General features: G+C 38.0%; 1 protein-coding gene across 3 annotated transcripts; it reads left to right on the forward strand.

Moving 5' to 3' along the window:
- Positions 1-4367: 4367 nt before the first annotated feature.
- On the forward strand, positions 4368-16472 carry LOC129771355 (uncharacterized). 3 transcript variants are annotated; one of them, XR_008742351.1, is made up of 4 exons: positions 4368-4441; positions 4515-4553; positions 7839-8093; positions 16424-16472. XR_008742351.1 is itself a non-coding variant. In XM_055774905.1 (3 exons), the coding sequence occupies exon 3, from the start codon at positions 10556-10558 to the stop codon at positions 11585-11587; it is 1032 nt and encodes a 343-aa protein (XP_055630880.1). In that variant the 5' UTR covers positions 4368-4441; positions 4515-4553; positions 7839-10555; the 3' UTR covers positions 11588-13536. The 3 variants fall into 2 exon arrangements, 2 of the variants coding, with proteins under 2 accessions (XP_055630880.1, XP_055630881.1); XM_055774905.1 differs by lacking the exon at positions 16424-16472 and having other exon boundaries at positions 7839-13536.
- Positions 16473-17613: the final 1141 nt, after the last annotated feature.

Raw genomic sequence — 17613 nt, forward strand, 5'->3', positions numbered from 1 at the left:
TGAACTGTTTTATGAGGTATTAAACAGTGTCCGAATGTGCCCCACCATCCGAAGACAAATAATAATTTTATCTAATAAATAGACCTTTATTTCCGAGTTGTATGCACGTATTTTTCATTTATATTAGTACAACTGAGGTGATGTACTTAAATTTCTAAATCGTTCACAGAGAAATTAGGGAAATACTTACAACTTCAAGCTCAAAAGTTTCGAAACGTGTATGAAAAAGGGCACTGTGTTGTTTTCGTAAGTATTAAACGACCAGGAGATGTCAAACCATATGACAGCTGCTGGTGGAAGGGCTGTTAACTTACTTATATTTTTAATTTGGTTGAAAATTGTACCACTTAATTTTTACAAGCGTTGTCCGAAACTGCCCCCGCCCGAAAGTGCCCCCCTTTCCCCTATGATTAGCACATTTCTTCAATATAAAACCATTCAAATTTTAAATTTTTTTTTCTTTCTTACCTAATTTTCCTCGGAATATTTTTATGATCTACTGTATTCTACTAGTCAAATCATTTCATTTAATACCGACATTGAGGGGATTGCAAAAATACATGGTACCTACCCAATGAGGTACATATAGAGGTGGAGCAGTAGGCGAAGTGTATCTGTATTGGCAAGCAAAATATCGTGTCGTAATTATTTGCATTCAATATGGAATGTATATGGAAGAAACAAAACAATGTTGAGAGTACTCACGGTTGCATGCTTATTTGAGCAAAAATTCTCAAGAAATCATTCAACTGTTTTTTTTTTAATTAATTCGTTTATTTTTACAGGCTCAGTTACTTAAGTTTAAAGGAGCCGAATTCTTAAATATAATTTTAAAACTATATATATACACAATTTTCTTACATCTATGGTTAGTAAGGTGGAAAACCGATTACTCGCGGTGTACTCGAGTTTAGAAGGGTGACATATTTTTAGGAGAAGGATGGGGTATAAGGAAACTGTAACAATGTTGATGAACACTCAATTCTTAAATCTGTTCGTATATCTATAGTGTTTTTACATTTCAACTTATTCTACTGTTTATAGCAAGGGGACGAATTACCCGCAAAGGAAGGAAAGGAGGGTATAAGGACATAGGGACAATCACACACGAAGATCGATAGCTTTAAGGAAAACATATATATGGGACATGTAATCAAGGTCTAACCGAGCCAACACATCTCTCACCGGTATATTGGGCTGTCTTCCTCGGGCCCGAAGGGAGTTTTCTAAATTCGATCTGACGACCAGATACACCTCGCACGACCAAAAAACGTGCTCGATGTCGCGATAACCTTGGCCACAAACACAGAGATTGCTTCAACTGGTTGTTTTTTAACAGATGACAATGGTATCTTGACATATTTCGAATATTCATGGGGTAAAAAGGTCCAGAGAGCAGTCGTATGCTTAGTTCTTGAAAGCAGTAACATTTTCGGTGAAATTTTGATTAATTGGCGATTATTATCTCACAACATACACACCGACACTGAGAGCCTTCGAAACATTAACGGTAAAATAATGAAACTTCGTTTGATTCTATGAACGTAGGGGAGTGAAAATGCCACATGGAAATATCACTTCAATCCGTCTTTTTCGACGGGGTTTCACAAATATTCACTCCACGCTGTCACATTAGCCTCACATTCAGCGGGAGCTCTACAAAAATGTACGTTTTTAATTGATAAATTACTTCCTGAAAATAGCATTTTTGCATGAATGCGGTGGACAATAAAAGATAAACACAACGACAGACGTCACTATTTGCGAAATAGTTATGGCAGCGCATGCTATGTCGCTCGAAACTCGACCATCTTCATTACCTTTTTTCCAGGACATTGGTACCTACCCCACAGACATTCGAATATACATACAAACAGGTCTAGCTGAATGAAACAAATTAAAAAAGTAATTGGTTATTCGGGGATTGCGGCCATCTTGGGTTTGGATTTTTCATGATCTACTACGTTCAAATAGCACTTTCATTTGATATCCATATTGATGGGGTACTGCAAAAAAATATTCACTGTTTCACCGTTTTGTAGTGGTGGTCATTTTGGATTTAAATTTTTTAGAAATAACCGCCATCTTGGATTTCAAGATCATGGAATACGTAGTTTTATAATGACTGCAAAGATAAAGCTGTGTTCCAAATTTCAGATCGGTCAATAGGGAAGGGGTTAAATTTGTATTAATGCGGGAAAGCACTAAAAGACGAATTTTTGTAGAATTCGTTTGTACAGGGTTTTCCATTTCGGGCTTCCGAAAGTATACAGCCCTGCGCTGACAACCGTTTGACATAGCTGTCAACCAAAGCGTCATATCGTTAGTTGAATGTCTGCCATTTTACAATATGGATCGTTTTAGCATCGCACAACGTGTTAATTTTGTTAAATTATACTATAAATATGATGAAAAACCGGCAAATGTTTTTCGTGCATTACGGACGGATTTTGGTCGTCATGGACGGCCTACAGAGCACACAATCGCTAATGTAATGCGTAAATTCGAACAAACTGGATCCGTTGCGGATATTGTGGAACCTGTGCATCAAAATATTGCTGCTGTTGCTGCCAGTGTGGAGGATGACCCGAATGTTTCGATTCCACGGCGTGCTCAGCAATTGGGCTTGTCAAATACATCATTGTGGCGAATTTTGCATTTGGACTTGCACCTACATCCATATAAAGTCCAACTGGTACAAAAATTAGAGCGTGGTGACCATGGAATGCGTCGGGCATACGTCGATTGGGTGAACGAACAACAGCAGCAAAATGCTGAATTTTCGCATCAAATTTTCTTCAGCGATGAGGCACATTTCGAACTCGGTGGCTATGCGAACACCCAAAATTTCTGTATATGGGGCTCAGAAAATCCACACTTGATTGTTGAGAGGCCATTGCATCCGCCCGAAGTCACTGTTTGGTGCGCATTATGGTCTGGTGGAGTCATCGGGCCGTATTTCTTTGAAAATGAGGACGGCGAGACGGTAACTGTGAATGGTGAGCGCTATGGCCGCATGTTAACCGATTTTTTTGCCACAAATTGAAGATATGGATACGGATGACATGTGGTTTCAGCAGGACGGCGCCACGTGCCACAAAACACGACCGAACATGGCCATATTGCGAACGAAATTTGAGGGACGCATAATTTCGCGTTTTGGTGATGCGATTTGAACCCGCTAGACTTTTTTTTGTGGGGTTATGCGAAAGACCGTGTCTATGCCAACCCTCCGCAAACTCTTGAACATTTGAAAGACAACATTCGTGAAGTTATGACCGAGATACCGCCCCATATGTGCCGACAAGTCATCGAAAATTACCTGTTCCGGATCAAGGTGTGCGAGGAAGCCCTAGGTGGACATTTGAATGATGTTGTATTTCACACATAATGGCATAAACCAAACTTTAATTTGAAATAAAAGTTTCATCGAAATTCGAATTCTAAGTGTGTTTTATTTCAATTTACTTTCGGAATTTAAAGTTGGAAAACCCTACTAGACTAGACTAGACTAGAAAATTTGTACTAGACAATTTATAGTAAAAAGAAATTGTAAAGGGTCAAAGGGTAATCAATCAATGAAGAGTTCAGTGATTGGACCCAGTAACGTTCACTAAGTAAGAAAACGTGGATGTTTGAAAGTATTCAAATCAAAAAATCTATTTTGGGCGGGACGAAGTTCGTCGGGTCAGCTATTTTATAATAGAAATGTGAGGCATTCATACTCATGATGATTTTCCCGCTCCACAATATTTCTAGCCTACTACACTTTTTCTAAGCGGTTGTTTCTGTTGCCGTTGTTTACTTCGGCGATTTATTCCGGTCACGAGTATTTCATGTAGAATTCATTTTTCATATTACAACATATTACAGACATCTTGATTTCGTGTTACGGTTTAAAAAGAAAGAAAAATAGGTCGCAAATTTAAATTGCTGATATGATAATGGAAATTGTGGTTTTGGGTGACTGCTCCAAAATTTCAAAAAAAAAAATTGGAGAAAGTCGAGCCAACGGTTAGCTAATTTGACGTGGAATTGCTTTATATATATATGACCGTTTGTTTATTTTGGCACGGAGATAAGATCAACATAAAAAATGTCTCAAAACCAATTTCCAATATGTTTTTAAAATTTGCATTAGATAAATATTTCTATTTGATGTTGTATAATTTACGTTGCTTTCATATACTTGCCAATCGCTACTGATCGCTTAGTCATGTGAGCCACAAATTACAAATTTAATTTGTTTTATTTGTAAACATATCCATTTCCGTAACTACACAATATTTGTACCGGTTACACGTTAAACGTAACTCGTTGAAACAGTATATAAACTCAATAAAGCCAACAACTTCCATTCGTTTGTACCAGGTGGTTAAAAATGAAACTATTTTTTATTGCGCTTGTAGTTTTAATTTCGGCTTGGGAAGCACTAGCCGAGGTGAGTGCTGTATTCAGTCATAAAGTCTAAGTTAACAACTGAAAGCATTACTTTTATTTTGTTTTTTTTTCAGCAAAATACCTACGATCGCCCAATCATACCAGAAATGGTGGTAAGCTAATGCATATAAAGATGTTTAGCAAACGGACAATGTTCAGTATGAGCTGTTCTGCCATTCTACGCATAGTTGGCCCATGTTCCAAAATCAGCAACTGAGAAAAACGCCATCAAAGTTTTGTCGCATATGTGTCTACCAAAAGCTTTAAGCATTTCAATTTAGCAACACACCGGGTTTCTTATAAACACTATACTATTGATTAATGAAATGTGATAAGATCTCCTCACTGAACAATCAAGTTTGATTACGGGTTTGAAAATTCATGGTGGGACTGTTATGCCTAGAATATCAACACGGGACAATTGAACTTGATGTTGTTTTTTGATATAATGGCAATAAACAATAAGTTTTTTTGTGTTTTTCCAAATTATTATGCATAAAAACATCATTATATGAGTGATCGGCAACAACGTCGCAGAATATAAATCTTATTGTTATTAGGCATTCGCTAACAAGGTGTACACGTGTTCTGTTAAACTTTTTCTGATTTGTTTGAGAATTAGTTCGTTCTTCCAAACCAGAAATGAGTGCATAAGCCCTGCTGAAAGTGTGACTTGAAACTCTTGTACTTGAACCGATTTATTCGATATGGATCTAAGAAAATGCATGGTGGGACAGTTATGAATATAATATCAACATGGGACAATTGAGCTGAGCTGAGCTGAGCTTTAAAGGCTGGGAACAAACTATAAGTTTTTTTTGTGTTTTTCCGTAAGATTATGCATAAAAACAACGTTTCAAGAAGGAAAGTGAAAATCGTTAAAAAGTAACATGGAGCAACTATGCGTAGAACGGTAGAACGGAATTTCGCTAGGATGCATCATATGATTTACAACATCAGATGAAAATGTCAGTTATTGCAAGAACCAGATCATACACAGTGTGGCAATTGTGGTTTGGGAAAATCAGTGAAAATAAGTTTCAAACGAGTTATTTTTTTTGTTGGTTGTCTTTATTATTCAAAGAAGTTGTCTAGCTCATTTTGAGATTGACGCATTTGACGCTTCCGTTGAAGTCCATTTTTTAAGTCGTAAGTATCAAATATTCTTACCTTAATTCTTGGGGAAGGAGAAAAGTCACCTAGTACCAAATCTGGTGAATATCGCGGATGATTCATGACAAAGGCGTGATTTTGCCCAAAAAATCGTGTATAAAACCATACTGGACTGAGATATTCGGGTCAAATTCAGTGGGTTCTGCTCATCGAACACTTCGACAAAGAAATTGAACGTGTGAATTTATCTACGCGAGGCGAAATTTTATGCTTCTTTTCCAACGACATTACTTGATTTCAAAACGGAAAACCGACATTAGCTTAGGGGCTGTCCACATACCACGTGGACAGAATAAGCACGATTTTAGACTCCCCCCTTCCCCTCCGTGGACAAGCGTGGACATTTTTATACCCCTACCCCCTTTGTCCACGTGGAAATTTTTCCTTTTTTAATTAAAATAATTAAGGAAATAACTGAATTGCGCCTAAATTCTATTTAAGTTTATTTTATTTCAAACTTTACTAGCTGTACCCTGTTGTACCAGCTTTGCTGTGGTTTCATTTAATTTTGAAATTATTGTGAGTAAACTATATTTTTTTGTTTTACCATTACCAGCGAAGATATGCAGGCTATCTAGTTTGCTAACACGCAAACTCGTAATGTACAGTTGACCAGGTGAAGAACAATTCGTATCTGAATATAAACTACACAACTTTAAAGATTGATTTTGAGCTTTACTAATTGTGATTGCAAACGCCAATCGAATAAAAATAAATGGATTGAAAATCATTTTTTAATACAATTCAGGATGTTTTCAACACTTGCAATAAAATGTGATGATATCACATAGAATACATAGATACAATAATGTTAATTCAAGTTCACAGCTTTATTTCAGAAGTGTACTTATTCCATCTGGAACATATTCACCAGTAATAATCCAATTAACCTGATTGATTCGCTTCCATTCGTATCATATGAAATTCCAGTAGAACCTTTTTCACATAGATATTCTCGATCGGATGAAAAATTATCCTCTCATTCTGGATTATGAATTTTTCATCGCACAGCAAATCGATGGGCAGTTGTGAAATGTTCTATACAAGACCCAGTAATTGCTTTGACAAATGCATCGTTTTATGACAGAGTTACAGAGTTCCAAAACCCACTCAAAATTTTCGATGTCGCATTCTGGTCCTTTTTTTTTTTGTTGAGTGCAGATCTTTGCCCACTCCGGAATAGTTTGTAAAATTTTCAGAGGGTATTGAAAGCGTATTTATAATTTTATCGACCATTCTGCAATTCATTAACTCTTTGCGGTCGTATGTCTGCTATCAGCCACCACAGCAAGCAATCATACTAAATACTTTATCCTACCACATGCAATAATTTACACTTCATTTGTACGAATTCCAATGTCTAGAGAATTTGATCACGAATCAATACGCAGTTTCTATGGATAATAGATAACGGACTCGGTGTGAACAAAAGATTATTAGCGTGGAGAGATAATACGATCTCATTCAAGGGAAATTATGACTACTTGTGGTGCATGAATCATCATACACAATTTACACTTACACATTAAATCCTAGGAATTGAAAACAAATTTTCCAATGTTTTGAAAAATTGTAACTTTTCGAGAAAAGTAATACAACAAATTTATTTTACACGTCATTCCGCATGAAAAACTATACAGACATTTTTATTCTAAGACTAACTGTTTTCGAAATAGAACAAAATCTATAGAAAATTATATTTGGTGAAAAAAACCATATTCGTAATATCATGAAAACTCGCCCATTATGGAATTGTTTAATTTTTATAGTTTTTGACTATAAACGTCTATGAGTAGCCTGTCACTATAAAAGTCATAGGATCATAGGAAATAGCTCGGTCGTTCACAGTTTACGTGAGTCATTTCCAGAATATGGATTTCAGTGAAGAAGTCCAATGATTTAGTAGAAATATATGAAGCACTCTCAGTCAACTCAATCATTTTATTGATACTTATGGAATACTCTGGTTGGGTGGTGTTTTAAAATTCTTGATCACGGAACAGTTTTTATTTATTTTAGAATGTATCGGTGATTATATTTGAAAAAATATTTATTATTCGTGTCCACGTGGATATAGTTTATACGCCCTCCCCCCTCTCCGTGGACAAGCGTCGACATTTTAATACCCCCTACCACCCCCCTAAAGTTGTCCACGTGGTATGTGGACGGCTCCTTACGAGTTGGGATCAAAGTTTTTTTGAATACACTATAAATTTTATTTTCAGAGAATCGGCAAACGCTCGATCACATCAGAAAATGTGCATAACATTGTGGAGAGGAGCGCAGAGTCAATGCCATGCATCAACCTAAACGTTTGTATGCCCGACGGATCAACGCGGGGGTAATGTGGGTCCGTTTTATCCATAGAAGATAAATATAAATGTGCGTGAGCACATAGAATTTACCCCTTCATCAATATTTAAATTTCTCTCGTGTTTCATCAGTTCTCATCATCGTTATCAGGTTACTGTGATTGATTGGTAAGTGTTTCGCAGTTGATTATAAAATAAAGGGTGTGTCACATCAAATTGCATCACGGAAAAAACGCTGTAGAAATTTAATTTTTAGGAATTATATCTTTAGCTTTCGCTTATAATCAGATAAGAGTGTATAGATCACGTTGGCCATGCTTCACTGTCAATTTTTCGTAAATTTGGAAAAATGTCGTCGAACGAAAAAGAGCGTCGTGAATTAATCCTGTGCACTCATTTCGAGAATCCGGAGTTGTCACATCGGGACATCGGTAAGATGCTGGGAATCGTCCAATCCACGGTCAGCAGAGTACTAAAACGATACTTCGAGAACCTAACCATCGACCGGAAGGTGAAAAACGGCAAAAATGGATGCTCCGTCAGTGAAAAAGATCACAAGCGCGTAGTTAAGCAGTTTAGACGTGATCCGAGAAGTTCGGTCCGGGATGTCGCCAATAAGCTGAATTTGTCAAGTTCATTCATCCAGCGGACCAAGCTACGGGAGGGCCTGCGTACATACAAGGTTCAGAAGGCTCCTAACCGCGACGAAAGGCAAAACATGGTGGGGAAGACGCGAGCCCGGAAGCTGTACACCGAAATGCTGACGAAGCCACATTGCCTGGTAATGCACGACGAAACCTACGTCAAAGCGGACTTTCGTCAGCTGCCGGGCCTGTTGTTCTTCTCCGCAGAGGACAAATTCAGCGTTCCGGAGGAGATTCGCAAGCAGAAACTATCCAAGTTTGCCAAAAAGTACATGGTGTGGCAAGCGAACGGCTCTTGCGGAAAGCGAAGTGCCCCCTTCGTGATGACCGGCACGGTAAACGGGCAGGTTTACCTTAAGGAGTGCCTACACAAGCGCTTACTACCACTATTGAAGCAGCACGAGGGCCCGACCATCTTATGGCCGGATCTCGCTTCGTGCCACTATTCAAAGGACGTGTTGGAGTGGTACGAAGCCAACGGGCTCACCTTCGTGCCAAAGGAAATGAACCCGCCCAACGCGCCGGAGCTTCGCCCAATAGAGAAATATTGGGCGATTATGAAGCAGGCCCTCCGGAAGAACCCAAAAGTTGTCAAATCGGAGGCGGACTTCAAGAGAAAATGGATTTCTGTTCAAAAAAACTACAACCTGACGTTGTACAGAACCTTATGGACGGGGTAAAGAGAAAGGTGCGAGCATACGGGCTTGGGCTCGAAGTATGAATAAAAAGAAAATGCCAAAAGTTGTTTAGTAGTTTTTATTTTACTGTCTAAAATTTTCAAAAGGATCGGTCTACTGGGCGAATTTCTACAGCGTTTTTTCCGTGATGCAATTTGATGTGACACACCCTTTATAATCAAGTGTAATGTAATTTTCGTTCAAAATATTACAAAGTAAAGTGTCCGAAATTTGATTTTTTTTATAAATAGTGTTTGATTCTTATTCGCTTCATTTGAATAGCTCGATTGTCTTGCGTTGCTTTCTTCAGAAATTCAAATGGCTTACGCCGAAAAAAACAAATGGCTTCAGTATTCTTGGACATAAAGGGGGCCTTTGATTCTGTTTCAATAGAGGTTTTGTCAGACAAATTACACTCTCGGGGTCTGCCGCCTCTATTGAATAATATTTTATATAACTTGCTTTGTGAGAAACATTTGAACTTTTCTCACGGAGATTCGGCAGTAAGTCGGTTCTCTTACATGGGCCTCCCCCAGGGCTCATGTTTAAGCCCCCTTTTATACAACTTCTATGTAAGCGACATCGACAATTGCCTTACACAAAATTGCAGCCTAAGACAACTTGCAGATGATGGAGTGGTGTCTGTCGTAGGATCAAACGAATTCGACCTGCTAGAACCCTTACAAGATACTGAACGATTTTTCAACCTGGTCCATTGGGCTAGGGATCGAATTCTCCACGAAGAAAACAGAGATGGTGTTTTTTTTCTAAGAAGCATAGACCAGCAAAATCAAAAAGCTTCAACTTTTGGGTAAACCGATCACTCATGCTATGTCATTCAAGTATCTTGGGGTATGGTTCGACTCCAAATGTACTTGGGGGGCCCATATTAGGTATCTGAGTAAAAATGCCAACAAAGAATAAACTTTCTCTGTACAATTACCGGCACCTGGTTCGATACAACATTATAAGATCTTCGGGATGGGCGAAGATCTTATAATGTTGTATCGAACAACTATTCTCTCAGTGATGGAGTATGGCAGTTTCTGTTTTCAATCAGCTGCCAAAACACACCTCATTAAACTCGAGCGAATTCAGTATCTTTGTCTCCGTATTGCGTTGGGATGTATGCCCTCAACGCATACCATGAGTCTCGAGGTTTTGGCAGGCGTACTCCCACTAAAAGATCGCTTCAATTTATTATCTCTTCGGTTCCTCATCCGGTGTAAGGTTATGAACCTATTGGTGATCGGAAATTTTGAGCAGCTGATCGGGCTAAATTTTCATTCTGGATTCATGACTTCATATCATGAATTCATCTCCATGCAGGTTGATCTATATTCCCAACCGTGTTTGTTTTCCTGACTACGTCAATTCCTCTGTACACTTTGATCTGTTCATGAAGGAGAAAATCCATGAAAATCCAGATTATCTTAGATTGGGGTTCGTTCCTACGATCTTCAATGCAAAGTATGGGCGTGTCAATTGTGATAATATGTACTTTACTGATGGGTCATCTATGAATGAGTCCACAAGATTTGGAGTGTTCAACGAATTTTTTAGCACCTCACATAGTCTTCAGAATCCTTGCTCAGTGTATATTGCTGAATTGGCAGCAATTCATTGGGCGTTGGACAGCGTCGCCTCACGACCTGTTGAACACTATTACATTGTAACGGATAGTCTTAGCTCTGTCGAAGCTATCCGTTCAGTGAGGCCGGAAAAGCACTCGCCGTACTTCCTTGAGAGAATACGAGAAATTTTGAGTGCTTTATCCAGATGCTGTTATGTCATTACCTTTGTCTGGGTCCCATCACATTGCTCAATTCCGGGTAACGAGAGGGCTGACTCATTGGCAAAGGTAGGTGCAATTGAAGGCGATATTTATCAGCGTCAAATCGCCTTCAATGAATTTTATTCTTTAGTCCGCAAAAATACCATCGCTAACTGGCAACGCAAGTGGGATGAAGATGAATTGGGCCGTTGGTTTCACTCGATTATCCCTCAGGTTAGCCTCAATCCGTGGTTCAAAAGTCTGGAATTGAGTCGGGACTTTATTCGCACCTTCTCCCGACTCATTTCCTGTTCGTTAGATGCACTACTCTTTCGTTTCAATCTTGCCAGCAACAATCTCTGTGTTTGTGGCCAAGGTTATCGCGACATCGAGCACGTTGTTTGGTCGTGTGAGGTTTATCTGGTCGCCAGATCGAATTTAGAAAACTCCCTTCGGGCCCGAGGAAGACAGCCCAATGTGCCGGTGAGAGATGTGTTGGCTCGGTTAGACCTTGATTACATGTCCCATATATATGTTTTCCTTAAAGCTATCGATCTTCGTGTGTGATTGTCCCTACATCCTTATACCCTCCTTTCCTTCCTTTGCGGGTAATTCGTCCCCTAGCTATGAATAGTAGAATAAGTTGAAATGTAAATAATCTATAGATATACGAATAGATTTAAGAATTGAGTGTTCATCAACATTGTTACAATTTCCTTATGTCCCATCCTTCTCCTAAAAATATGTCACCCTTCTAAACTCGAGTACACCGCGAGTAATCGGTTTTCCACCTTACTAACCATAGATGTAAGAAAATTGTTTATATATATATAGTTTTAAAATTATATTTAAGAATTCGGCTCCTTTAAACTTAAGTTACTGAGCCTGCATAAAAAACTAATTAATAAAAAAAAATTTGAATAGCATTTTATTCGATGATTTTTTTTTATGTTTTTAATCAAATAGGTACCAAAGTAGAAAGCTTAAAAGCACATTGAACTAATATATTACAAATATCAATCAAATAATACCTGTGCATAAAGTTGAGATCTGTTTTCAGCATCAAACACCTTAAGTGTCCGAAATATGATCCAGGACGGTAATTGATTGGTAAAGTAATTGTTTATTCAGCGATAGCAAGCAAGCATATACACTGTAGTAAAAATACAATGCAAAAATACTAATTGATCGAGGTGTAATGGAACTTTATAAAGTTACCATGTTTGTTTACATTGCGCTACGTAGACAACTTAATTATAATTAATTTAGGGTATACACAAAAAAGAAATGCTTGTAATGAATCAAAAGTAGTATAATAAGATAACAATTCATAAACTCGGATCCCTTAAAAAAGATGATAAAGTTGCTATGAATAAACTGATCAGACGTCCTGCGTTACGCGGAACAGTCCCGCATTTCAACAAAATGTCCCGCGTAAGATTACGTCCCGCGAAACGTCCCGCATTTGGCAAAAGGAACGAAAATGTCCCGCGATATCAATATATTTCAATATTACAATTTGATCATGTTGATTTTCTTAAATGGATGAACCACAAAATGAAACTTTTATTCGTCAGACTGTTCAAGGGCGCTTCCAATGCATTCAACGATTAATACGTTGAGCTGGTTTCATCGCACCGACAGTGGACTTTTTGTTTAGAGAGTGTCAACAGGAAACGACAGCAACAAAATCGGAAAATTGATTTTTATAAAGATTTGATTTTTATAAAGATCTATTTTTAAGATTTTTATAAAGATTTATAATGATTTTTATAAAAGTCCCCTATTGATCCGCAGGGACCAACGTGAGTCAAACGAAAAGTTCATCTTTGGCCTTCTAGCTCGGTCAGGGCTTAACGTAAGCTCTAGTGTATGCTGGACAGGAAGAGGCAGGGTTATTTGATGAAGTATCGCAAATGAAACAAATGTTGGCCGGAACCTCAATCATCGCTGATGAAAAGATGTATGTCGACATGTTCTTTTACCTTTCCGTGACTTTGGTAGTCAGCTATCTCTCCATTTTGGCCATTCGCTTAAAAGTTTTCTATAGGCCGCAGCTGGGGTATGTTGAGAAGGTTGGCGGTCTACGCGACAATGTTTATCTCCAGCTTTTAGTCTTCCATTATGAGCACGAAAAGAAGTTTTTCACTTCTTTCGCAGGAAAGAAGTTTTTCACCAGCACTTGAAGCTACTCCTTCTGGGTGATTGCCTGCTGCTCAGATTTCCTGCTGCCGGTCTCGTCTGACGCTTCCGCATTAAAATGTCCATTTTGGCCAGATTCTCCTTCACCGTTTGGTCGGTTGTTTCAATCTCCCGCCTTAAGGAGCGACAGGGAGAGGATGTTGTAAATACCAGATCGGCTATATCTGGCGGACACAAAGTGTCTCAGGATGTCCAACTCCTTTGCCGTGGGGTGAAGCTTATAGTACGAAAAAATCATGAAGTTGCTTGACAGTGCTGCTGCTGCTTACCAACAGCCCTGAATAATTTTTGTTGTAGTCTTAATAAGCGTAATATTTAAGGAAAAATTTGTTCCATTAAATTATTTTTTGTAGTTTTTTTTTCATCGCCATCCGAAAATAGTCCATTTTTTTAATGCATATGGTAACACTAAATTGGATGAAAACTGGATTGAAATTTTCGAGCATTCCATTCGGTAATTTAAAGAAAATTGTTGAATTTGAATCGTGCCTGCCAGGCTTTAATGCTCTAACTGAGCGAGTAATTTTCAGGCGTAAACAAAACCTAAACCTCCGAAAAATCACAACTGAATGACGATACTTAGAAAGAAATAATACAGATCAGGTTTAATTGCAAGGACACATGTTAAGTGTTTCACGAATTAATGAGACTCGCTAAACTGTGGTTTATTTTCACATAACGTATATACATAACGTTTTGTTTTTTGTGTCCCGCGTTAGACCTTTGACCATCTGGTCACTTTAGCTATGAAGTCAAATTCTTAGGATACGGGTTTCTGATAGAATTATGTCTTCCTAAATAAATTAATCATGTACATTTTAATTTAAATTTATATTTCTGCTCTCGCCCAGTTCAGTAGCTTCTGTTTCTACAGCTTCAACACCTACGAAGATAGTTTGTGGCCTTTTCAGATCCAATTCAGAATCTCCAATGTCTTCCTGATACCTTATATATGATGTATTATTCTGTGCATATATTGCTGAAGTATTAACGAGTTTGGGCGTTTCATTATGTTTTGTTCAAAAAAATAATAAAGTGCAAAACGTTGAACAAGAAATATCAAAATATCGGTCATCGAGTCGATAAACCATTCAAAGTCCGTTTCGATCTTCGGTTTCGGTCGTGGTTGAACCTTTCTAGATTACATTTAACAACGAATTACAGTGAAAGCCATCTTGTTTCAAACGAATTCAGTATTTTCAATTTTTTTGAGCTTCAATATTTGCTTCAATTCCTTTAATTTAGTTAGTCTCATTTGTTCACTTTATGCTGTACGAAAGATATCTTTAAATGTGTAGACCGAAATGCGTTTTCCTAACACGGACAAGACCGATTGGAAATTTTATAATTCTTATGATTCTTTTAGATATATTTTAAATCCTTAAAATATGAACTATCCAAGCAAAACGGTTTCCTTGGACAGTATGAGTGCTCTTTTGAAATTCACATTCTCTGTGCTTTAGTAAGAAAAAGAGAAAACAGTGTAGTTTATTCATTGTAACGATATTCAATGACACAGACTTTTGCATTTTATGCCCTGGATCAAACATGAGAAAGCAGGACATCACGCTACATATGAATGTCAAAACCAAACCCATTCAGACTGATTTTATTGTTATATTTTTCAAATATCTAAAACGCAAAAAATTATTTTTGACATCTAGCTCTGACTAATTTTTGTTTTAAAGTTTTGAAACATCTGTAAAATCTGCATGAAACCCAAAAAATCTGTAATCTGTATCTACAGATTCTTCGCCCTAAAAAGTCTGAGTCTGAGTATAAATACAGAATTCTGTAGATACGACCAGTCACTGAAAATTCGATGACGGTGTTTGTTCAATTCGTGAATGGAATGTTTCTTGTTGTAAATAATTTTTTATCAAGTATACATTGATTAAAATTTATTTTAAATAAAGGAAAATTTCTTTCAAAAATTCAACAAAAACCTTCTTAAATTACCTAATATATAAAAATCTGACCAGTATCCGTACAAAGATTCAGAAAACGCGAAGGAAGTTGAAGCAGATTATACTTCATGGAATTGTCCGAACCCCGTTTGTGAAAGCGTGAGTAAGTAAGAACCGGTAACCAAGATGAAACCCTGTAATAGTAATCAATGATTTCATACAAATCTTAGCAATGTCCTAATAAATCATAAAACACAAACAAAAATTCCACAGTGCAACTATATTCGGTTGACGTCACAAAACCGAACTTGTCCTGAAAATTTCCACGTGTTCCCCTCCTCGGTATCTCATTTCCACCAACAGACACCTGTATGAGTAAACAATCCTCTCCACCGGAAATGGCCGGTTACATCCGATGTAACTCAGCGCGCTCACACGTAACTCACACTTTGGGGCCAGTACTTGGCAACTCGGATAAGCCACCCACCACCGAAAGCCGATGGAAAATCCACCGGAAAGTTTGTTAGCGCTCAGAAAACAAAACACAACACAACAAAAATGGTTTATAATAACAAAGTGCGGAAATAGCGAACGAAAATGTCTCTCACAAATCTGCCGCCACAAACTCCCCCCGGGACCTGTCTCTCGGTGGTTGTGAGCGAAAATAGGAAAATAGACTTCGCTCGTTGCGGTTGTCTCGAAATATTCTGTGAGCAGCCCGACCGACTGGAAATACTCCGAGGCGAGGTCAGTTTGAATAATTCATGAGAAGCGGAAGCGGAAAATGGATCCGATATTTAGTTGTGACCAGCCTGAGAGTGCACAACACCATTGTCGGCTTCGCTGCACCTCTCGTTTTCGTTCGGTTTTGTTGTTGGCCCACCCACCGGAGCGGGAATAATTTATTCTGCAGAAAGTGGGAAAATCGTGACCGCGAGAAACAGAACATAACTCGGTCAAGGGGAGATGTGTAAACAAACAAACAAACAGAGAAAAAAAACTGTTGTGACTGCTATTGTGTGTTGGGAGTAACATGATATTGCTGTTGGGTTTGTTTTTTTCCTGACATTTGTGGAGCGGCGATGACAATTCGATTCTCGGGTGTACTATTTTTTATTCTTTAGTGTAAGTATGTGAATTACGGTACATTTATATTTCATGCATTTCATATTTTATATAGATTTCCGCAAAGGTAACATGTTTTACACTAAGAGGAGCTTCATCGCAATAGTTTCAATATTCAACATTCAATATTTAACTCTAATTACGTATACCGTTTTGAATCATATTTCAGACGCTCAAGGCATGTGATGCAGAAAACCAGTTCTAAACTTTATGCACAGGTATTATTTCGTTGATATTTTTTAATAAATTAGTTCACTATGCTTTTAAGCTTTCTACTTTGGTACCTATTTAATTGAAAACATAAAAAGACGGGTGGGTAATGTCGGGACTCGAGCACTCCGACGGCCGAAACTCTATAATCGCTGTTAGGTATACTGGTGCTCCGGCACCAATCCGTTCGGCCTAGTTACCCTTGCGGAGCAATCAGTGAATGCGACCAACAGGGAACTGGAGACTTGCACGGTTCGAGTGAGACTTTGCCTTTCCCTTAACTTGTCCTCCTTTGTTACGCCCACGATGCCGATGCCGTACAACCACACGGGTTTACGGTTTGAAAGAAAATAATTTTTTTTTTTGCATAAATTCATTTATATTTCTTATACGTTTTTGGTTAATACAAAGTTCTATACATTTTAATTGGCCAGCTAACGCTTCACATCTTTGTTCATCTTAATTTGCATAATAGAATGCTAGGTACTGTTTGTATTTACTATATCTAATTTTTTTTTAATTATAAACATTTGTATTTTTTTAATTGTTATAATAAAACTACCTACTTAACCTAAGACCTTAAACTACTATATACAAATTCCGTACAATTTCATGCACGGAAGAGGAGCACCTCTCTCCAAATTTTTGTATGACGTTGTCAAACTTTATTTCTAGGGTATTCAGACAGGCTCTTTCATGACTGTCTAATGTGAGTCCTAGATAGGTGACTTCTTTGGACCATTCAATAAGGGAGTCTCCGAACCGAATTCTCACGTTGTCAGTGGGAACAAGTTTAGGAGACCTTGAATGCGGGAAAAGGATAGTCTGGGTCTTCCCCGCATTGATTACAATTTTCCAACTTGTGTAATATTCTGTTAAAGCATCCAGACCGCACTGTAGTTTGCGAGTCAGAGCGCTGATTATACGACCCTTAAACATAATCGCGGCGTCATCAGCAAATTGAGACAGTGTTCCATCACCGGGAAGCGGTGGAATGTCTGCAGTGTATATGTTATATGAAATGGGCCCAAGGATACTTCCTTGGGGCACACCTGCATTTATGTTGAATTGCTCTGAACACACATTATACAGGGACACCCGGAATGATCTATCAGAGAGATAATTTTTAATTATCTTTATCAAATACAT

This window comes from Toxorhynchites rutilus, chromosome 2 (genome assembly GCF_029784135.1).
Source record: "Toxorhynchites rutilus septentrionalis strain SRP chromosome 2, ASM2978413v1, whole genome shotgun sequence".
In the NCBI taxonomy this organism is placed as follows: domain Eukaryota; kingdom Metazoa; phylum Arthropoda; class Insecta; order Diptera; family Culicidae; genus Toxorhynchites; species Toxorhynchites rutilus.